The sequence below is a fragment of the Malaclemys terrapin genome, chromosome 5, assembly GCF_027887155.1.
Source record: "Malaclemys terrapin pileata isolate rMalTer1 chromosome 5, rMalTer1.hap1, whole genome shotgun sequence".
NCBI lineage: Eukaryota > Metazoa > Chordata > Testudines > Emydidae > Malaclemys > Malaclemys terrapin.
In genome coordinates, this window is record NC_071509.1 from 68,089,634 (window position 1) to 68,107,311 (window position 17,678).

General features: G+C 43.7%; 2 protein-coding genes across 3 annotated transcripts in view; one reads left to right on the forward strand and one right to left on the reverse strand.

Annotated features, from left to right (window-relative positions):
- LOC128837741 (myb/SANT-like DNA-binding domain-containing protein 2) overlaps positions 1-6,731 on the reverse strand; it is a 67,215-nt gene extending 60,484 nt beyond the window's left edge. The window contains exon 1 of the mRNA XM_054029151.1: positions 6,616-6,731. The gene's annotated coding sequence lies outside the window, so the exon portion shown is untranslated. The remainder of the gene's footprint in view (positions 1-6,615) is intronic.
- Positions 6,322-17,165, forward strand: SPATA4 (spermatogenesis associated 4). 2 transcript variants are annotated; one of them, XM_054029154.1, is made up of 6 exons: positions 6,322-6,355; positions 6,638-6,767; positions 7,591-7,709; positions 9,382-9,599; positions 13,799-13,912; positions 16,027-17,165. In XM_054029154.1, the coding sequence occupies exons 1-6, from the start codon at positions 6,333-6,335 to the stop codon at positions 16,122-16,124; spliced, it is 702 nt and encodes a 233-aa protein (XP_053885129.1). In that variant the 5' UTR covers positions 6,322-6,332; the 3' UTR covers positions 16,125-17,165. The 2 variants fall into 2 exon arrangements, with proteins under 2 accessions (XP_053885129.1, XP_053885128.1); XM_054029153.1 differs by lacking the exon at positions 6,322-6,355 and adding an exon at positions 6,388-6,565.
- Positions 17,166-17,678: the final 513 nt, after the last annotated feature.

Consider the following 17,678-nt stretch of genomic DNA (forward strand, 5'->3'; position numbering starts at 1 on the left):
AGCTCCAGGGGCTGGGGCCAGCGGCAGCAGCGCCGCACGCTCTCCCTCCCGGCTCTCTGGGGAGGCTGCAGCGATGACAACGTGCGCTCTCGCTTCCAGGGCTTGGGGGGCTGCGGACACTAGCCAGCCTGGGGCAAGGGTCGGCGACCGGGGGAGAAGGGGGGCTTTAACTTCTGCTGAAGCCCATTGTTTTGTCAAAATATGTATATTTGTTAGTGTGTATGAACCTATGAGATTTTGCTGTATGGTTGTTACTAAAATATGTTGTAAGTTTATGAGTTCTCCAGTGACAGCAAAGGAAGTGACCAACACCCAGGCAGGCGCTGAACGTCCATCACCAGCCATTGACCAGTAGTGGAATAATAAACAAGGGATTTACAATTCAGTGCCAGTTTCACAAGACCACACCAGGGAGATTGCTCAACCTTGTGACTTAGTAAAGCCAAACAGGACATGTCTGGGCTAGTATTTCCCAGCCACATGGACTGGGATTATAAAATAAGGGACAGTGGCATCAGGCCTTGGCCTTTCTCCTCCCCCACCTACGCTGGAAGCAACAAAAATGCTGGAATGATGGAAGACTTCAATTGAGGAGACCGATCCCAGGCTTGAGAGAGAGGCCTGTGTATTATGAACTATAACATCCAGTGGGGTGAGAAAATTGCTTGATCTAAATATTGCCTAGTCTAATAAGGTTTATGATTTAGACTGTGCGCTTATCTTTTACTTTCTTTGGTAACTATCTCTGCCCTTTTATGCCTACCACTTACAATCACTTAAAATCTATTTTTCTGTAGTTAATAAACCTGTTTTATATTTTACCTAAAACAGTGTATATTGCTGGAAGTGCTTGGGAAATCTCAGCTCAGGTTACAAGGGCTAGTGTAGGTCCTCTCCACATTGAGGGAGCGGTGGGCTGGGTAATAAACTTACACTGGTCAGGCTTCTGATCCGGGCAAGATGGTACAGCTCTGAGGTGCAAGGCTGAAGAGTTGGGAGGGACTGGCTGACACATTTCTCTTGTGATTCGTGAGTGGCTCTGGAAGCATTCATGCAATCATGCTGTTGTGCTGAGTGATAACAGTGCCTGGAGGGACTTGCTGCTTGTCACTAGCAAAGCATTGTGAGAGACAGCTCAGGCTGGAGAGTTAAGAGGGCACAGTGGTACCAGAGTTCCAGGTTGCACCCCAGAGATCCCATCACAGCTACTAACTATCCTTTCCACTTGTATAATAAGCCCCTCTCTTCCATTCAAATGAGCTGCCACCCAGTTCTCCAAAGGTCTGATCAACCCACTGAAGTTCCTAGAAAGACACCTGGTGGGTCCTGTGGCACCTTTAAGACTAACAGAAGTATTGGGCGCATAAGCTTTCGTGCATAAGAACCTCACTTCTTCAGATGCAAGAGGTTCTTACCCATGAAAGGTTAGGCTCCTGTTGCTGGCACAGGGGCCCGAGGACAGCAACAGTGGGGTTCGGTGCCCGGAGTGCTTCACGCCAATAAACATACCGGGGTGGAGAAACAATCAAAGTTTATTTGAGATCTCAAAGTGGTGCAAGGAGACAGGCAAGTCTCAAATCGAGCACACCAGCAGAAACAGTTTCTCTCTTCTTTATACATTTTACAACTAAGCCCCCCTCTCTCCCCCTCTCTACCACCCCCCACTCTTCTCCCCCTCCCCTCTCTACCGAAGGCATGTTTATACATTTAAGCAACTAAATCATTCTAGGGCTATAAATCTAGCTTGTTAGTAACTTCTCTCTAAACAGTTATTTGGTCCTGTTTACCCTTAGTTTATTACCCCTTCCCCAGCTAGAAACATGCAAACCTCATCATTATTGTTTGGTACCTGAAATGAACAAGGTTGTAATTGCTAACTGGCTATTTACACATTCCAATTCCTGTCCTTGATTGTTAAGGTCGATCAGAGTTAAACATGGAAGGACAGAGTTTAAACATGGAAGAACTCTGGCTCAGGCAGGCATAGTAACCCCAACACTCCCAATACTTCTGTTAGTCTTAAAGGTGCCACAGGACCCTCTGTTGCTTTTTTACAGATTCAGACTAACACGGCTACCCCTCTGATAGAAAGACACCTATTGAGTTCAATAAGCTTTGGATCAGGCCCTAAGGCCCAGCTGCTCAAAGGTACTTAAGAATCGCTGTGCTAAGTGTTGCAACACCTAACCCCTTAGGCGTCTTGCCACCTGGTGGAATAGTCAGCCCCAAGCTAGGTACTCAGGCACTCTGTACAGTGCATGGAGAGAATTAGGCATCTAAGAAAGGGAGCCTCAGAAGCCAGCAAGCTGGATGGGGAGTTGCCTATGCTAACCAGGAGTAAAATATGGAGAGGAGGGGCAGGGAATGGAGGGGCAGCGGCTTAGTTGCCTAAGTGGTTGACCTTGTGTGCCTCACTGTCAAGCCACAGAAAGGCACTTTCTTCCACTAGGAATCCTCAGCAAGGAACCCTCCCCTGGAGTTGGGTAACTAAGCCAGGTCATCTGCTCATGTAGTCCATGCCCTAGCATCCAAAATCCTCTCTCTCTCCTGATCACTCTTGATACTTCTTTCCCTGTTTCCCTGGCTGTCTTCTGTGTAGGTGCTGTGTCCCCCTATTGGTGGCTGGGATCTGACAGATATCAAGTTTTAGGCGAGCTCAGAGCAGCAATACAGGATTGGGCCTTGCTGATGATATAGGCATTCCCTTGCCTAGACTGATAATCCCACTTCAGGGTCTCTTGTGTTTCATCTTGAGCTAGGGCTCTGAGCTGCTCGTTAGCTGTGGGGAGGCATCAGGGATTAGGAGTCTTTGAGAATGTCAACTGGCAGGATTTTAAGCACAAAGGGGAATTAGGATCCTAAGTGGTAAATGGCAGTTGAGCAGCAATTATGAAAATGTTAGTGGAGTCTAAATCGTGAACTTAGGTGCCTAAGAGACAGATAGGTGCCTAAAAACTTCTGAGGATCTGGGACTAAATCCTTAAATCCTACTTGGATTCCTAGAGATCCTGACACTGCTTGTTTTTCTTGCATGTCTGCAACTGTCCTGATCCACCAGCTGAGGTTTTTGGATGCTACTCTCATTGACAAAAAATAAAAACCTGCAGGGATACATTAGTCTTACTTCAAGTGAGAAGACAGCGAAAGGAAAATCAACGGGTTCAATAGTTCAATGCAGTATAGCTAAACAATATGTAAAAGATATTTTCTTATGATACTTTAACACTTGCATGGAGAAATAAATTCAAGAATGAGAAAGCATCAATCCAAATCCATGTGGAGTAATTTCCCCCTGCAAATGACAACCTTGATAGGATACACAAATTACAGGAAATCAGACAGAACAGATATTCCACCAAAGACACACGAACCACAATAGGGATTAATGTCTGCTACGTGTACCAGGAAAAGTCTTTCCAAGAGACCTTAAAAACAGAATAGTGAAAATAACTCAGTCTCCTCAAAGGAAAATAAGAATAACATCTGAAAAGGAAAAAAATATGCAGATGAGCAATCCACACCCACCCCAACAGGATGGAACTATGCTTTAAAAAAACAAACAAATAAACAAAAAACCTCCTCTATATACACATCTGCTCTGAAGAATTCAGATTGTTCCATGATTTCATGATGAGAGAAAAGAAACAGCAAGAAGATAAAATAACTGATACAAGCAAGTACAAGTGTATGTTTGGGATTAGGAAAATTTAATTGTTCCAGCAGCAAAGATGGTCAGCATATTGACCAGTTCTAAACAGTTCAGCATTGCTTCCCTCATCTTTACATGAGGATCACTTATTTTGCATTACATGGAGCAGATTGCAGTTGCCCTGGCAGTCACAGGCCATGGGTTTCAGGATATGCAATGCTTCCTCTGGAGCCAACCAGCATGACCACATTTTACTTCCATCTACTACATTTGCCAGCTGAGACAGGAGCAACTGCAATCTGCTCCATTTTCTGCAAAGTAGGTGCAGCTGTTGCCGGCACAGAAGGCCCAAGGGGGCAACAGCAGGGTTCGTTGCCCCGTGTGCTTCGCGCCAATGAACACACCAGGGTGGAGAAGCAGACAAAGTTTATTCAAGAGCTCTGAATAGACACTAGGAGACCAGCATGTCTCAAATCAAGCGCACCAACATAAGCAGTTTTTCTCTTTTTATACTTTACTTTCTCCTTCCCTACCTTCCCCCCTTTCTCCCCCTTCCTCCCTCTGCAGTAGTTACATTTAAGCAGTTAAGTCATCTTGGCGGCTATAAGTCTAGCTCATTAGTAACTCTTCTTTGAACCGTTATCTTGTCCTTTTCCCTTTGATCTGTTATCTTGCCTTTCAGCCAGAAGCATGCAGGCCTTATTACTATCGCTTCCCAGCTGCTGGCCTGTGAGGTTAGTAAAGTTTAACATGCAGGGGCTTCGGTTCACTTTGGCCTAGAGCGGGGGGACTTCATCGACTCTCGTGGTCTTCCAACCCCCCCGAGTTACCTAGGGTGATGCCTAGTGACACCAACACAGCCCTTCCATTTAAGCAAAGATTGGGTGACCCAGACTAATCAGTTTCTCAAAATTTCCACTTTCCAATTTAGCGGAATTTATTGTAATATGACATTAGTAAAGACATATTTAGGATGACTATAATTATCACGCAGAAACTACTCCCTGTGTCAGTGCCACTGACTTCAATGGAAGCAGAGGAGGTGCTCAAGTTCTCTCAGAATCAGGCCCTCACAGGCACTGGTTTCCTCTGGGCCCTGGGGGTGCTCAACTCTCTGCTCCGCCCTCAGCCCCACCCCAAACCCCCACTCCATCTCTTCCTGCCCCCACTGTGCCTCTTCCTGCCCAGTTCCGCCCTATCCCCGCTCCTTCCCCCCCCCCCCCCAGCACCTCCTGCATGCCAGAAACAGCTGATCATGGCGAGCAGGAGAGGCACTGGGAGGGAGGAGGCAGGGCCGCTGGCAGACGAGAGGTGCTGGGGGGGGGGGTGTCACCCTACCCTACCCAACCCTTATGTAGAATTTCCCATTTTCAAAGTCCTGTGCAATTTGCAAACATTAAGCCAGATAATGGAATGACTGATCAATACTGCTGTTATAGCCAGTGAAATCTCTAGAAGTAAAAACCGGACAGTGGTCAAGTGTGTGTGTGTGTGGGGGGAATAAATGTAATCGTAGAATCATGGGGTTAGGAGGAACCGCAAGGGTCATCTAGTCTAACCCCATGCCAAAATGCAGGATTTGTTGTGTCTGAGCTATCCAAGGTTTCAGAGTAGCAGCCGTGTTAGTCTGAATCCGCAAAAAGAACAGGAGTACTTGTGGCACCTTAGAGACTAACAAAGTTAGTCTCTAAGGTGCCACAAGTACTCCTGTTCTTTTTGTGAACTATCCAAGACATTTTGGACAGAACTTAACACCACAGTTGTACAATCAATACACTTTCAAGCCCATTGGCTTTAGTGGGATTTTTGCTTGTAGAACAATTCAGGGTATGGCCTAATTACAAAAAAATCTTGGAATAAGATAGTAAAATCTAAGAAATAAGAAAAGATATAGTGTAGTGAGATGGCAGGATGTATGTGACTAAGGTGGACAAACACATGGTGAGTGGATGCTTAAAAGTGACTAAGTATCCTTTTAAAAGTCAACACGATGCACATCTTGAGAAGAGCCAAAAGGCTAATACTCAAATAAATTGAGTACGTTAGAGAGAAGAGGTGGATGCACAGATATAATTTCACTAATGGATGTAAAATCATTAGCTCTTAACCTAGATAGCATTAAAAAAATCAGCTTTTTAATGTTTTTTGATATATAGCAAAATAAGGGAGAACACTGCAAAGAGACTAAATATATAGAATCAGATCTCTAGACAGCCCGCACGTGCTTTTGTACCACATCTCAGATGAATTAATTCTGCTGTTTCTATACGTGCAAACACAGTAGCAACTGATCAAGAATAAAACACCCAGAGGAGCTAGTAACTGATGTGTGTGACGCTGGTCTGTACGGGGGGGATACTGCTGGTGTGTACGGGGAGCTCACAGCTAACACCTGGGGCACGGGCACATGCGGTCCGCAGGCGCCTACCGGGGAGCTGTGTGGTAGGATGGCGCCCCTGGCAGGGGGGTCGCAGCCCATCTCAACCAGTAGAGCGCTAGCCGCAGACTCAGAGTAACGTGGGGACTGCTCAGAGTTTCGCGCAGGCGCTATTGCCAGCTGCCCACAGGCACTCAGCTACTACTATTGCGCGTGCGCACTTAGGCAATACCGCTCATAGGTTGCCTGCCGCGCGTGCGCACTCTAGCTATTCTGGGGGACTCCGTGGGCAGGAGGCGAAATCGAATGAGTCCCCGCCTACTTCCATGGTTTGTGGCGGTTGCTTGGTAACTAGTCACAGCGGCTGGGGGACACGGGGAAAGGGGACCCTATTCCGGCGCGCGCAGCTCGCGGGCAGTCCCAGCCTCTCGCGCCTCCATGTCGTACTCGCACCCTCCCAGGCGCACGGGGCTGCCCCGCGCCGTGCTGAGGTGGCTGCAGAGCCTGGACCTGAGCTTCTTCCCCAGGAACTTCCGACGGTGAGATGGGGCGGGGCGCCTCCGAGCGCGCGCCACCGGCTGCGCCTTACCGTTATTGTCGTTGTTCTCTAGGGACTTCTCCAACGGCTACCTCATCGCCGAGATCTTCTCCTGGTACTACCCCGGGGACATCCACAGCCACAGCTACGAGAACGGCGCCTCGCTGGCCACCAAGCTCAGCAACTGGTCCCAGCTCGGCCAGGTGAGGGAGCCGCCCCGCCGAGCGGGGACGGGGCAGCTTGTAACGTGCACGCAGCGCTCGAGCCTTTCTTCCGTCTTTCTTCTTTCGCCATGGCCCGGGACACGTCGGGCTCGGAAAGTTGGTGCAGCGATGGCAGCCCCGTGGCGCGCCCCCCGCTGTATTGATTGGCCGCGGACAGGCCTGGGGGCCGCCCCAAGCTCTGCCGGGATGGCGATGGGGGCACTAACGATCCGTCACTCAACGGGACAACCCCAGTGACTTATTCCAGCCCCCGGCCGTGCGAATATTGAGGCACCCCAGGTTAAATCCTGGCCTTACGGTTTTTGTATTGTTAACAAATGCACCTCTTAAGTTGGGCAGTGAAGGGGGTTCCAGTCAGGGGCGGCTCCGGGCACCAGCGCAGCTGTGAGGGCGGCAGTCAGGTGACTTTTGGCGGCATACCTGCGAGAGGTCCGCTGGTCCCGCGGTTTCAGCAGCGGGTACGCCGAAGCCGCGGGACCGGCAGATCACCTGCTGAAGGCTGCCTGACGTGCTTGGGGCGGCAAAAAACATAGAGCTGCCCCTGGTTCCAGTTGTTTTGGGAAGAAAAAGTTTGAATTTTTGCTCAGTTTATATTTCAGTTCTCACCCATAATATTGCATACTTTCTTTAATTGCTTGTCATTTTGGTTACAGGGTGAGGGTTTGAGTGGGATTGGATTGGAAAGAGGCTGAGAGAAAACAAAGTGAGCGATCACACATCAAGTAAAAAGCATGGAAGGATGGACCTGTGCCTCTCAACTAATAGGAACTGAAATGATCTCTGTTTTTATTTTTTGCTATAGTTTTTTTCCAAAAGAAATTTGAAGCCTGTTCAAGAACTAATAGATGGGACAATTCACTGTAAACCGGGAGCAGCAGAAATGTTGGTACAAGACATCTACTCAATGCTGACAAATGGACGGTGAGTGCTGTTTACAGAAGTGTATTATGTGTCAGGTTTAGATGATTCACTTTAGTAGCATATTAATGAGTAGTATATAAATATTACTCAAAACCTTCAGATTTCCGAAGCCCCGGTGTGAAGTCAATCGGAGTTTTGCCATTGACTTCAGTAGGGCCTGGATCTGATGCCTGCTTCACGAGTGAAATAACATTTAAATCCCTAGTGAACCTTTGCCCACATCACCAAAAACACCACAGTCCTTCTGCTCTGGTTCATTAATTGAAAAAGCAAAGTTGTTTAATTGACAATGAGGTATTTAGTGTTGTGTGTGAAAGCTTGCAGAGCACATAGTATTACCTAGGATCTCTTTAAAGTGGTTATCAGCATGCTTCTTAGCAGCTCTGAAATTCACTAAATAAAATAAAACTAGTATAAAGAGCAAACCCATTAATAAAACAGATGGGGTTTATAAGCATAAAACCAGAGATCCATATGCTCTTCTCCAAATCTCTGAGTGTAAAGGAGCTTATGCCCACAGAGCTAAAGTGGGGGATGTGCAAGAGGGAGTGCCGCTTCTTCAGAACATGCTTAACTTTCCCCAACGCAGCAGAACCCCAGCTCTGTGTATGGAGTTGACCATGGTCTAGTTCTACTAGATTCTTAACCCCTCAGCACACTTGTGGAACCTTGTGTATGTTATTATAGACAAAGAGTGCAGCAACTTATACTACTGACTCCTCTGCAGTAATGAGCTCCGCTGATGAGGGCTACAGGGACAGCCATGGTCAGGGAAGCTACTGTCAGTGTGTTTTCTGTGGCCAGGCAGCAAAATGGTGTTAAGGGACATTTTTATGGATGCTCCTTCCCTCCAGTGGATTTCAGAGATTTGTGGTTTAAGTGTTACCATCCACCAAGAGAATTACCAGACAACTCAATGAGTTTCTAATAATCAAGCTTTATAGGTTTATATAGACAAATTCTGCTCTTCACTTTGTGCCTAATGAATCACCCTGGTGGCATATAGAAGGCATAAGTGAGCTGCAAGAGAATTTCCCCAGCACAGGAGCAACATAGGGCTGACATAAGTAGCCTTACATTAGCCTCCTTTGTAGTCCCCACCATACGGAGTAAGCCTGAAACGCTGACTGCTGTGCAGTCTTTAGGCATATGTGAAGAGTCCTATGCATGTGAACAACTTTAGTCACGATTACTTGAATGAAGTAACTTGCATCAGCAAGTGTCTGCATGTTTGGCTCCCAGGATAGACAGCTGTAGAAAGCTCTTGCTGCTCTCTGTGTCTCTGGCTTCAGTTGTGACTTGAACATGTTACACAATCATGAACTGGAATGTGATGGCCCCCAGAAGACTCTCTCTTAAGAATGGTCCAAACTTTGAAAAAAGTTTGAGAATTTTGGTCTAGTGGACTGAGCACCAGGAGTTCCTGTATTCTCTTCCAGGCCTGGACACTGACTCTGTCTCTGTGGGTTTGGGCAAATCGCTTATCTCTGTGTTAAGGTTTCCGCATTTATAAAATGGAGATAATACCTTCCACACAATGGAATTGTGAGAATTCATTAGTAATATGTAACCAGGGTCTTGAAAGGTGTTAAACATCATAATATGTTCAGTATTTATTAGTAGTAACATAACTGACTCATTAACATTTGCTTTTTTTTTTTTCTCCCCCCAGAATTAAAAATATTCAGGATGAGGTTGACTTTACAGACCACTATTATCAGGAGCAGTTACCGATGGTCGCCAGGTCAACAGCTTCAAAGGCTATCAAGAATAACATTAAGTTAACAGAAATAATGATAGAGCCCAACATTAACAAAAATAGACAAAAGGTTAATGCCATCATCAATATGCATATGCAACAGAGACTGGTAGAGAGGGAAGAGAACCCAAGTGAGTGGTTTTTCAAAGCAAGTATAAAGAACTAATTGTTTCCCATGTTCACTGTCCTAGTTTGTTAGTCTAATGATTGAAAATGGAAAACAGGCAAATATTTGAACTATCTTTAGGCCAAGTCATGCTTGCTTTAACTACGACTTGTCACCTCCTCTCCCCTTGGGACTGCCAACTTATGTGCCAAGACTACTTTTGCCTCTGCTTTCCCTGCCAGCTTGGGACTCCAGCACCCTGTCTTGTTGAGCTAGACATGCCAGTCTGCTCCAACACAGACCCCGGGTCTGAACCACATGCCCCAAAGCTGCAGACTTAACTGAAAGCAGCTTACAGAAGAGTTCCTGTCCATAACACTCAGATGCCCAACTCCCAGTGGGGTCCAAATCCCAAATAAATCCATTTTACCCTGTATAAAGCTTATACAGGGTAAACTCATAATTTGTTCGCCTTCTATAACACTGATAGAGAGAGAGATGCACAGTTGTTTCGCCCCCCCCCCCCCCCCCCCGGGTTAATTACTAAGTAAAAAGTGGTTTTATTAAATACAGAAAGTAGGATTTAAGTGGTGCCAAGTAATAGCAGACAGAACAAAGTGAATTACCAAGTAAAATAAAATAGAGCACGCAAGTCTATGTCTCAGAAAACTGAATACAGATAATACCTCACCAGTTCCAGTAAGCTTCCTTTTACAAACTAGTCTCCTTCTAGTCTGGGTCCAGCAATCACTCACACCCCCTGTAGTTACTGTCCTTTGTTCCAGTCTCTTTCAGGTATCCTTGGGGGTGGAGAGGCTATCTCTTGAGCCAGCTGAAGACCAAATGGAGGGGTCTCCCAGGGGTTTAAGTAGACTTTCTCTTGTGGGTGGAGACCCCCTCCTCTCCCTTATGCCAAGTCCAGCTCCAAGATGGAGTTTTGGAGTCACATGGGCAAGTCACATGTCCATGCAAGACTCAGTTTGACTCAGCCATTGCTTCCCTGCTCCCTTGAACGTCCTCATGGAGACTTCTTACGCAGATTGGAGCCTCCCAGGATCCATTGTCCCTTAAGTGCTTCTTGGTTGGGCACTTAATTTGCATATTCCTTTCTCAAGAAGCTGACCAAATGATTTACAAAGGCTACTTAGGGCAGGTCTTCACTACGGGGGGGGGGGGGGGGGGGGGGTCGATTTAAGATACGCAAATTCAGTTACGCGAATAGCGTAACTGAATTCGACGTATCGCAGCCAACTTACCCCGCTGTAAGGACGGTGGCAAAATCGACCTCCGTGGCTTCCCCTCGACGGCGCTTACTCCCACCTCCGCTGGTGGAGTAAGAGTGTCGATTCGGGGATCGATTGTTGCGTCCCAACGAGATGCAATAATTCGATCCCTGAGAGGTCGATTTCTACCTGCCGATTCAGGCGGGTAGTGTAGACCTAGCCTGAAAAACCAAGCTGGTGCCCAGCCAATATTCATAACTTTTAATACAAAAATTATACATGCATACAATTAATAGATTCAGTAGATCATAACCTTTACAGAGATATGTTACATGGCATATGTAGCATAAAACATATTCTAGTTATATCATATATACATTCATAAGCATATTCCCAGGAAGCCTTAGGGGGCACACTGTCACAACCCCACTGAAGTTAGTGGAACTATTGGTGTAAGTAACATGAAGAGGATTAGATCATGATTTTGTGCTTAGGAAATTATAAAGAAAACATCAGCCCACTTTGTGATTGCATCATTTGAGGAAACATTTTCAGCCAGTTGCATTCAAAGTGAACAGTGATACTTAGATGATATATTAATATTAGTGATATAATAATGATGGAATATAGCTGAAGTAACAGATAAAGTTTCCACCCTTGCCATATTACTTACAAGTGATTCATCCACATTTTGCCATTCCTTTGCATTAAAAGCTGCTGGTGCCATGATCAGTTCTTTAGCTGGCTTAACTCTAAATAGTTGAAGTGTTTCTGCAGCAGAGAGATTTTCCTTGGTACACCACTGATTTCCTGCTAGTAAAAACATACAAACAGGGATGCATTGAACCTACGTTTTCACTTATCAGGTAAATTTAACTTAATTGGACAGTGAGCCTGGGGAATGTAGTGAGTTGGCCCATATTTCAAATGTTCTCAGAAAGCCTTTAAGAGTGGAAAGCGAAATACATACACCTCTACCTCGATATAACGCTGTCCCGTTCTCCCCTTCCTCCCCCCCCGGAGTGCTGCTTTACCGCGTTATATCTGAATTCATGTTATATCAGGTCGCGTTATATCGGGGTAGAGGTGTACTTTTAAATCAACTAGTTTTAGTTTGAGCTTGCTTAACTATTTTGTTTAATTCTTTTTCACATTATGATCTTGGGTGAATTTGCTAAAAAGCAGCTGGTCTTTATGAGGCCCTGATCCTGCAAACACTAACACATGTGCTTAACTTTACTAAGATTCATAGAGTTTAAGACCAAAAGAAACCATAAGACATCTAGTCTGACCGCCTGTGTATCATGGGCAGTTAAATTTCACCCAGTTACCTCTGTATGAAGCGCCATAACTTCTTTGACTAAAGCATATCTTCCAGAAAGGTATCCAGTCGTGATTTGAAGACAGCAAGAGATGGAGAATGTACCACTTCTGTTCATAGTTTGCTCCAATGGTTAACCATCCTTACTGTTATAAATATGGCAACATATTTTTTCATTTGAACTTGCTTGGTTTCAGCTTCCTGGTTCTTATGCCATTTTCCACTACATTAATATCCCTTTAGTACCTGGTATTTTCATCTCGTAAAGGTGCTTATACACTGTAACAAGTCATCACTCAAATCTTCTTTTTGATAAGATAAACTGATTGAGCTCTTTATATCACACTGCAAGGCAGTTTTTCCATCCCTCAAGTGATTTTTTGTGTGTCTTTTTTCTGTACCCTTTTCAGTTTTTCAACATCTTTTTTAAAATGTGGACAACCGAACTGGTTGCAATATGCCAGAATCAGTCTAACCAAAGCCATATACAGAGGTTACATCACCTCCTTATTCCTACTCCCCACTTTATACATCTGAAGAACACAGTACTTCCTTTTGCCACAGCATCCCACTGGGGCAGGGTGACCATATTTCCCAAAGGGAAAAGGCATCACGTGGGGCTAGCCTGAGTCCTCTCCCCCTCCCCTCCCGTGTAAATGTTTACAGGTTCAGAGCCTTAAGCTCTAAGTTAGCTGCTCTACACAACATTTTCTAGGAGTATACCACTAAAGTTTGAAAGTATTACAGGACACAGATTGATATGGCACAAACGGGAGCATCAGTCCGGATTGTCAGTAGAAAAGACACATGGTCAAAATTTGTCTAAACTTAAACTCGTGGGTCAAAAGGCTCAGATTTCTATAATGACAGTGGACATTCTGTGTGTCAAGTAATAAATGAGAACAAAAGAATAATACTTATGGCTTTTGTTCTTCAGAGTGCTTTATTTAGTTGGCCAAACTCAGCACTAATACACCTGACTATTCAGAGATGCACATTGTAATCTGTTGTAAAACAGCTTCTAATGCTTATTTAAGGATAAGACCTATCTCGGATTAAGGGCTGGTCTACACTGAGATTTTATATCGACAGAGCTATGTTACTTAGGGGTGTGAAAAATGTACACCCCTCAGAGACATAGCTATGCCAAGCAAAACCTGGGTGTAGACAGCACTGGATCAAAGGAAGAATTCTTCCATTGACCTAGCAGCTGCCTCTCGGGAAGACGAATTACCCGTGCCAATGGGAGAACCATTCCCGTCAGCGTAGGTAATGTCTACAGTGGAGCAGATGCAGTTGTGCCACTGTAGCAGTTTAAGTGTAGACATATCCTTAGTCTTCCCACAATGTGATTGCTAAAGCATGTCATAGCCTCTTAAAAAAAACAAAAAAACAAAAAAAACCCACCACCACATACACACCAAGGTGTACTGTCACTTTATAAACTTATTTTGTGTGTCACCTTGTGGATAGCTTTTGCAGAATAAAATGCTATTTTTTGCCAGAGCACTTTTTTCTTTTGCTAGAGTTTGTGATGATTTTGGTTTCTTTATTTAGTTTTTATAGGTGGAAGTGTCTTTTAAATAAGAAAAGAAATCACTTTGAATAATTGGCCAATTAATTGTATGAAGGCTATGACTATGTGGACTATAATGAATGAATTGTAATTGTGTTTTGAAGAGCGGTTTAACATTAAACCAAGCTTGGCAGAACGTGCAGTTCGTCATCCGGCTGCTGTAGGTCCCTCTGGGAGTGCGATTAACATCCAGAGAGAGCAACTTTCTTTTATATCAAGTAAGCTTTCATTTCAATCTCTTCCATTGGATTGATTTTTTTTGTTTTACTTTGATTGTTTTAGTAAAAAGACCACTTATCCAAGTAAAGTCTATAAATGGCTTTCAAAGTAAACTGTTGGACCTTATTAGAAAATAACTACTCCAAAAAGTTCTTCTGAGCCTCAGTGGCAGCTACTTACATTTCAGGAGTCAAAATTGCTTCTCTTCTGCGCCATAATGTTTTGGCTTATGATTCAGAACTTCCACTATACTTAGTAGCACAGTCTGAAGGCAGTTCCTTCTCTAATGTAATGGTAACAGATGTTTTTTACTTGCTCCCCAATGGAGAAATCCTGTGGTCCTTATTCACCCATTGACTTTGTTGGGAGTTCTATTTATCTTGCCTGATTGCATAGATAGCCTTTTTATTGATACCTTGAAGGCAGACAGTGAACCTTTGAGAATATTAGTCGAAGCTTTTCCTCACGAAGAAAAAAGTAGGGGGTTTGTAAAATCCCTAAGAAATTTTAACTAGATGGAAAAGGTTCCAAGACAGCTCGTATGGCCGAAGGCCACAGTGGACCAGTGTTTAAACTGGTCAGAACTGTGCAAGGGTGGATACTAGTCAGAAGGATGGTCCAGCAGTTAGAACTCCATTCTAGTACTTAGGAGACAACAGTTCAATTCCCCAATGGTTCAGTTCCCACAGACTTCACTCTATGCCTGTGGTCACTGTTTGTGAAAAGAAAAAAATGGGGGTAGTAATGTTATGGTTAAAGGACTAGCACCACTTTCTTCCTTCCATTGTCTGAATGCACCCCTTCAGGGCCTTGTGGGATGAAACTTTGCAGTTCTCCCACTCTCCGATCAGATCCTGGGCTACAGTACCCTGTATCAACTGTGTTTACCCCAGCGGGCCCCTTAAGTGTTGGTAGCCTACTCTTGAATTGACCCTTTGAATTCATATAGTAAACCTCTGTCAGACACGCATGTAAAGTATACAGTATTGATTAATTATTACAGATCACCCTTGCTTCTGTCACCTAGTACTTTCTGCCTCACAGGGATGTCGTGAGGATAAATATATTAGAGTGATGCACTTGGATACTATGATAATCGTATTAGATAGTCTAAATGATTTCAGTATCACAGTTCAGCTGTTCTTCGCAATCGCCAATAGAAGTGGGAAGTGGATTGGTAGAGTCTCCTAGTGAGTGATTTCATGTGGAATCTTGATCATGGTATTATAGAAGAGTCCAATAACAAATCTACTATGATAGTTTGAAGTATACTGTGGCCTGGTCTGCACAGTTTTTGTAGAGATTTAACTGTTTTGGTTAGAGGTGTGTTTTTTTTCTATCAGGATAGTTAAATTTGTCCAACTCCTGGGGTGGCTGCAGTTCTATCAGTCTATAGGTGCTTATATCAATGGAAATACAGACGCTCCCCGGGTTACACAAGACCCAACTTACGCAAATTCGACCTTATGCAAAAAGTTCCATAAGGCATAAATAAAATTTTCGAGTTGCGGAAAATATTGTGTAGCGTACGGGAATGCAAAGTACTGTAATGCGGAGGAATACAGCAGTAGCATCTTCTACAAGGGAAGGCTTTGCGCTCTCGCAGCCTCCCAGTCTCTTGTTATTTCAGTGAAACTGTATTTCTGTTACTTCACCCTGTTATTTCATTCAAATCATGCCTGTCTCCTCATCTACAAATTAAGCCCATTGTCATCCACCACCAAAATGCAGCCTTCAGTGTGCCAGAATAACAATAGGATTAAGGTAGATGCAATATTTTTGTTGTAATTGTTTGTTTTTTTATGTTTGCACAATATACATTTCCAACTTATGTAAAATTCAGGTTACGCAAGGCTTTCCAGAACGGAACGATTGCATAAATCGGGGAGCGTCTGTAAGCTAACTGGTATAAGCAACTTTATACCAGTTTAACTGCATCCATACCAAGGGACTTATTGGTTATACCAGTAGAGCTAAAAGGGTACACACTGTGTTGGCAGTTTGAGATAAATTTCATTGTATTCAAAAGGACATGTTTTTATAGTTAAATTGTTTGATAATAAATCAGCAGCAAAAGTACATGGTTGCGTTATTCAGTTGCTTCTTTTCTTAGACCTAGGGCTCCCAGAAATCAGAGGCAAAACTGGTGTTCACTTCAAAGAAATCCAGGTGAAACAAGCTGACAGAGGCTCTTTTACTGTGGATGTATAAGTGCGGCAACTCCAAGCACCTGGCCAAAAGGATTCTAACTGAACACTGGAAAAAAAGTATTGGAGAGACCTCAACTTTGAAAACGTACAAGATCACCTTTATAATTCTTTGACCATAGCCATTGGGAGAGAATTGCCTGATTGGTTTCAGTGTCTGTTAAATCAAAGCATTATTTTCTTCTAGTAAATGCCAAAACAAAATACAGATTGGAAATCTGATGTTTGTGGAAGTGTGACAAGCTAAATCATCACTAAACAAAGCAGTATCTAAAATATACATCACTGTAGTTTCCCTGTTGTTAGACGGCTTCCTTCAGTGACTTGGTACCATAGTTGCTTTTACAGCTCAGCCTCCTCCTAGACTTGATTACTTGCTAGATTGAGTTATTTTTAATATTTCAAGTTTTGTTAGTGAAATTTTCCAATTTACAGATTGCAGTGGTGCAAGATGAGTAATGATGATGTGTAGTCAAACTTTTTGCCATTGTGATGTGATGAGTTGAATAAATTTGACAGTTGTACTTTGTGTCCTTTTGTATCTTGACCTACTGTACATTTTTTTACAATCTGAGGCCTGGTCTACACTAACCCCCCAATTCGAACTAAGGTACGCAACTTCAGCTACGTGAATAACGTAGTTGAAGTTCGAAGTACCTTAGTTCGAACTTACCTCGGTCCAGACGCGGCAGGCAGGCTCCCCCGTCAACTTCGCGTACTCCTCCCGCCGAGCTGGAGTACCGCAGTAGACGGCGAGCACTTCCGGGTTCGACTTATCTCGTCCAGACAAGATGCGATAAGTCGAACCCAGAAGTTTGATTTGCTTGCCGCCGAACTACCGGGTAAGTGTAGACCTACCCTTAGAAACAAGATTATTATTTTTTTAGTAACTTATCTATATCAAAGCTGGTCATGGCTTTCGTTTCCTTCATGTATAAGTGTATGGATCTGAAGTGTTCAAAGTAAATAAATCTAGTTTGTTGGAGAAATCTCTCCCTTCACAGCTTTAGAAGTTGTTATATCCAAATTAAAGCAATTAAAATTGTTTCTTGCATCAGTGATTATCCTGCTTATGCATGCCTTTCAAAGGATGTGTAGGCTGTAACTCTATTTCAGGAGAAACAGTTTTTTCAGTGTCCCATTAATTCATGTACATTTTGAAGGTGATCTTCAGAATGGAAAATTAGGAACATATATTTTTAATGGAATCTTAGAATCTGTGGCAGCTGAAAACTCCCTTGGAAATGATTCTGTTATATATATTAAAATCTGTGCAAGGTAAGGATCTGAATAGGGAGCGGGGAGCTGATTTAAATCAAAGTGATTTAACTATCAATTTTAATCATGATTTATATTAGCAAGTAGGACACCTTGCTTTAAAATCATCTATTTTAATCATGTTTTGCCTTTGTACATTAGTTACTTAGAGAAAAAAAGTTGATGCTCGGTGATTGGTAATCATTTGTTTAAAAAATGGTGATGTTCAACTAAATTTATTCTTTACACTAAATTTGCTTTTTTTTTTTTTTTGGCTAACCAGAAGGATACATTATATCTA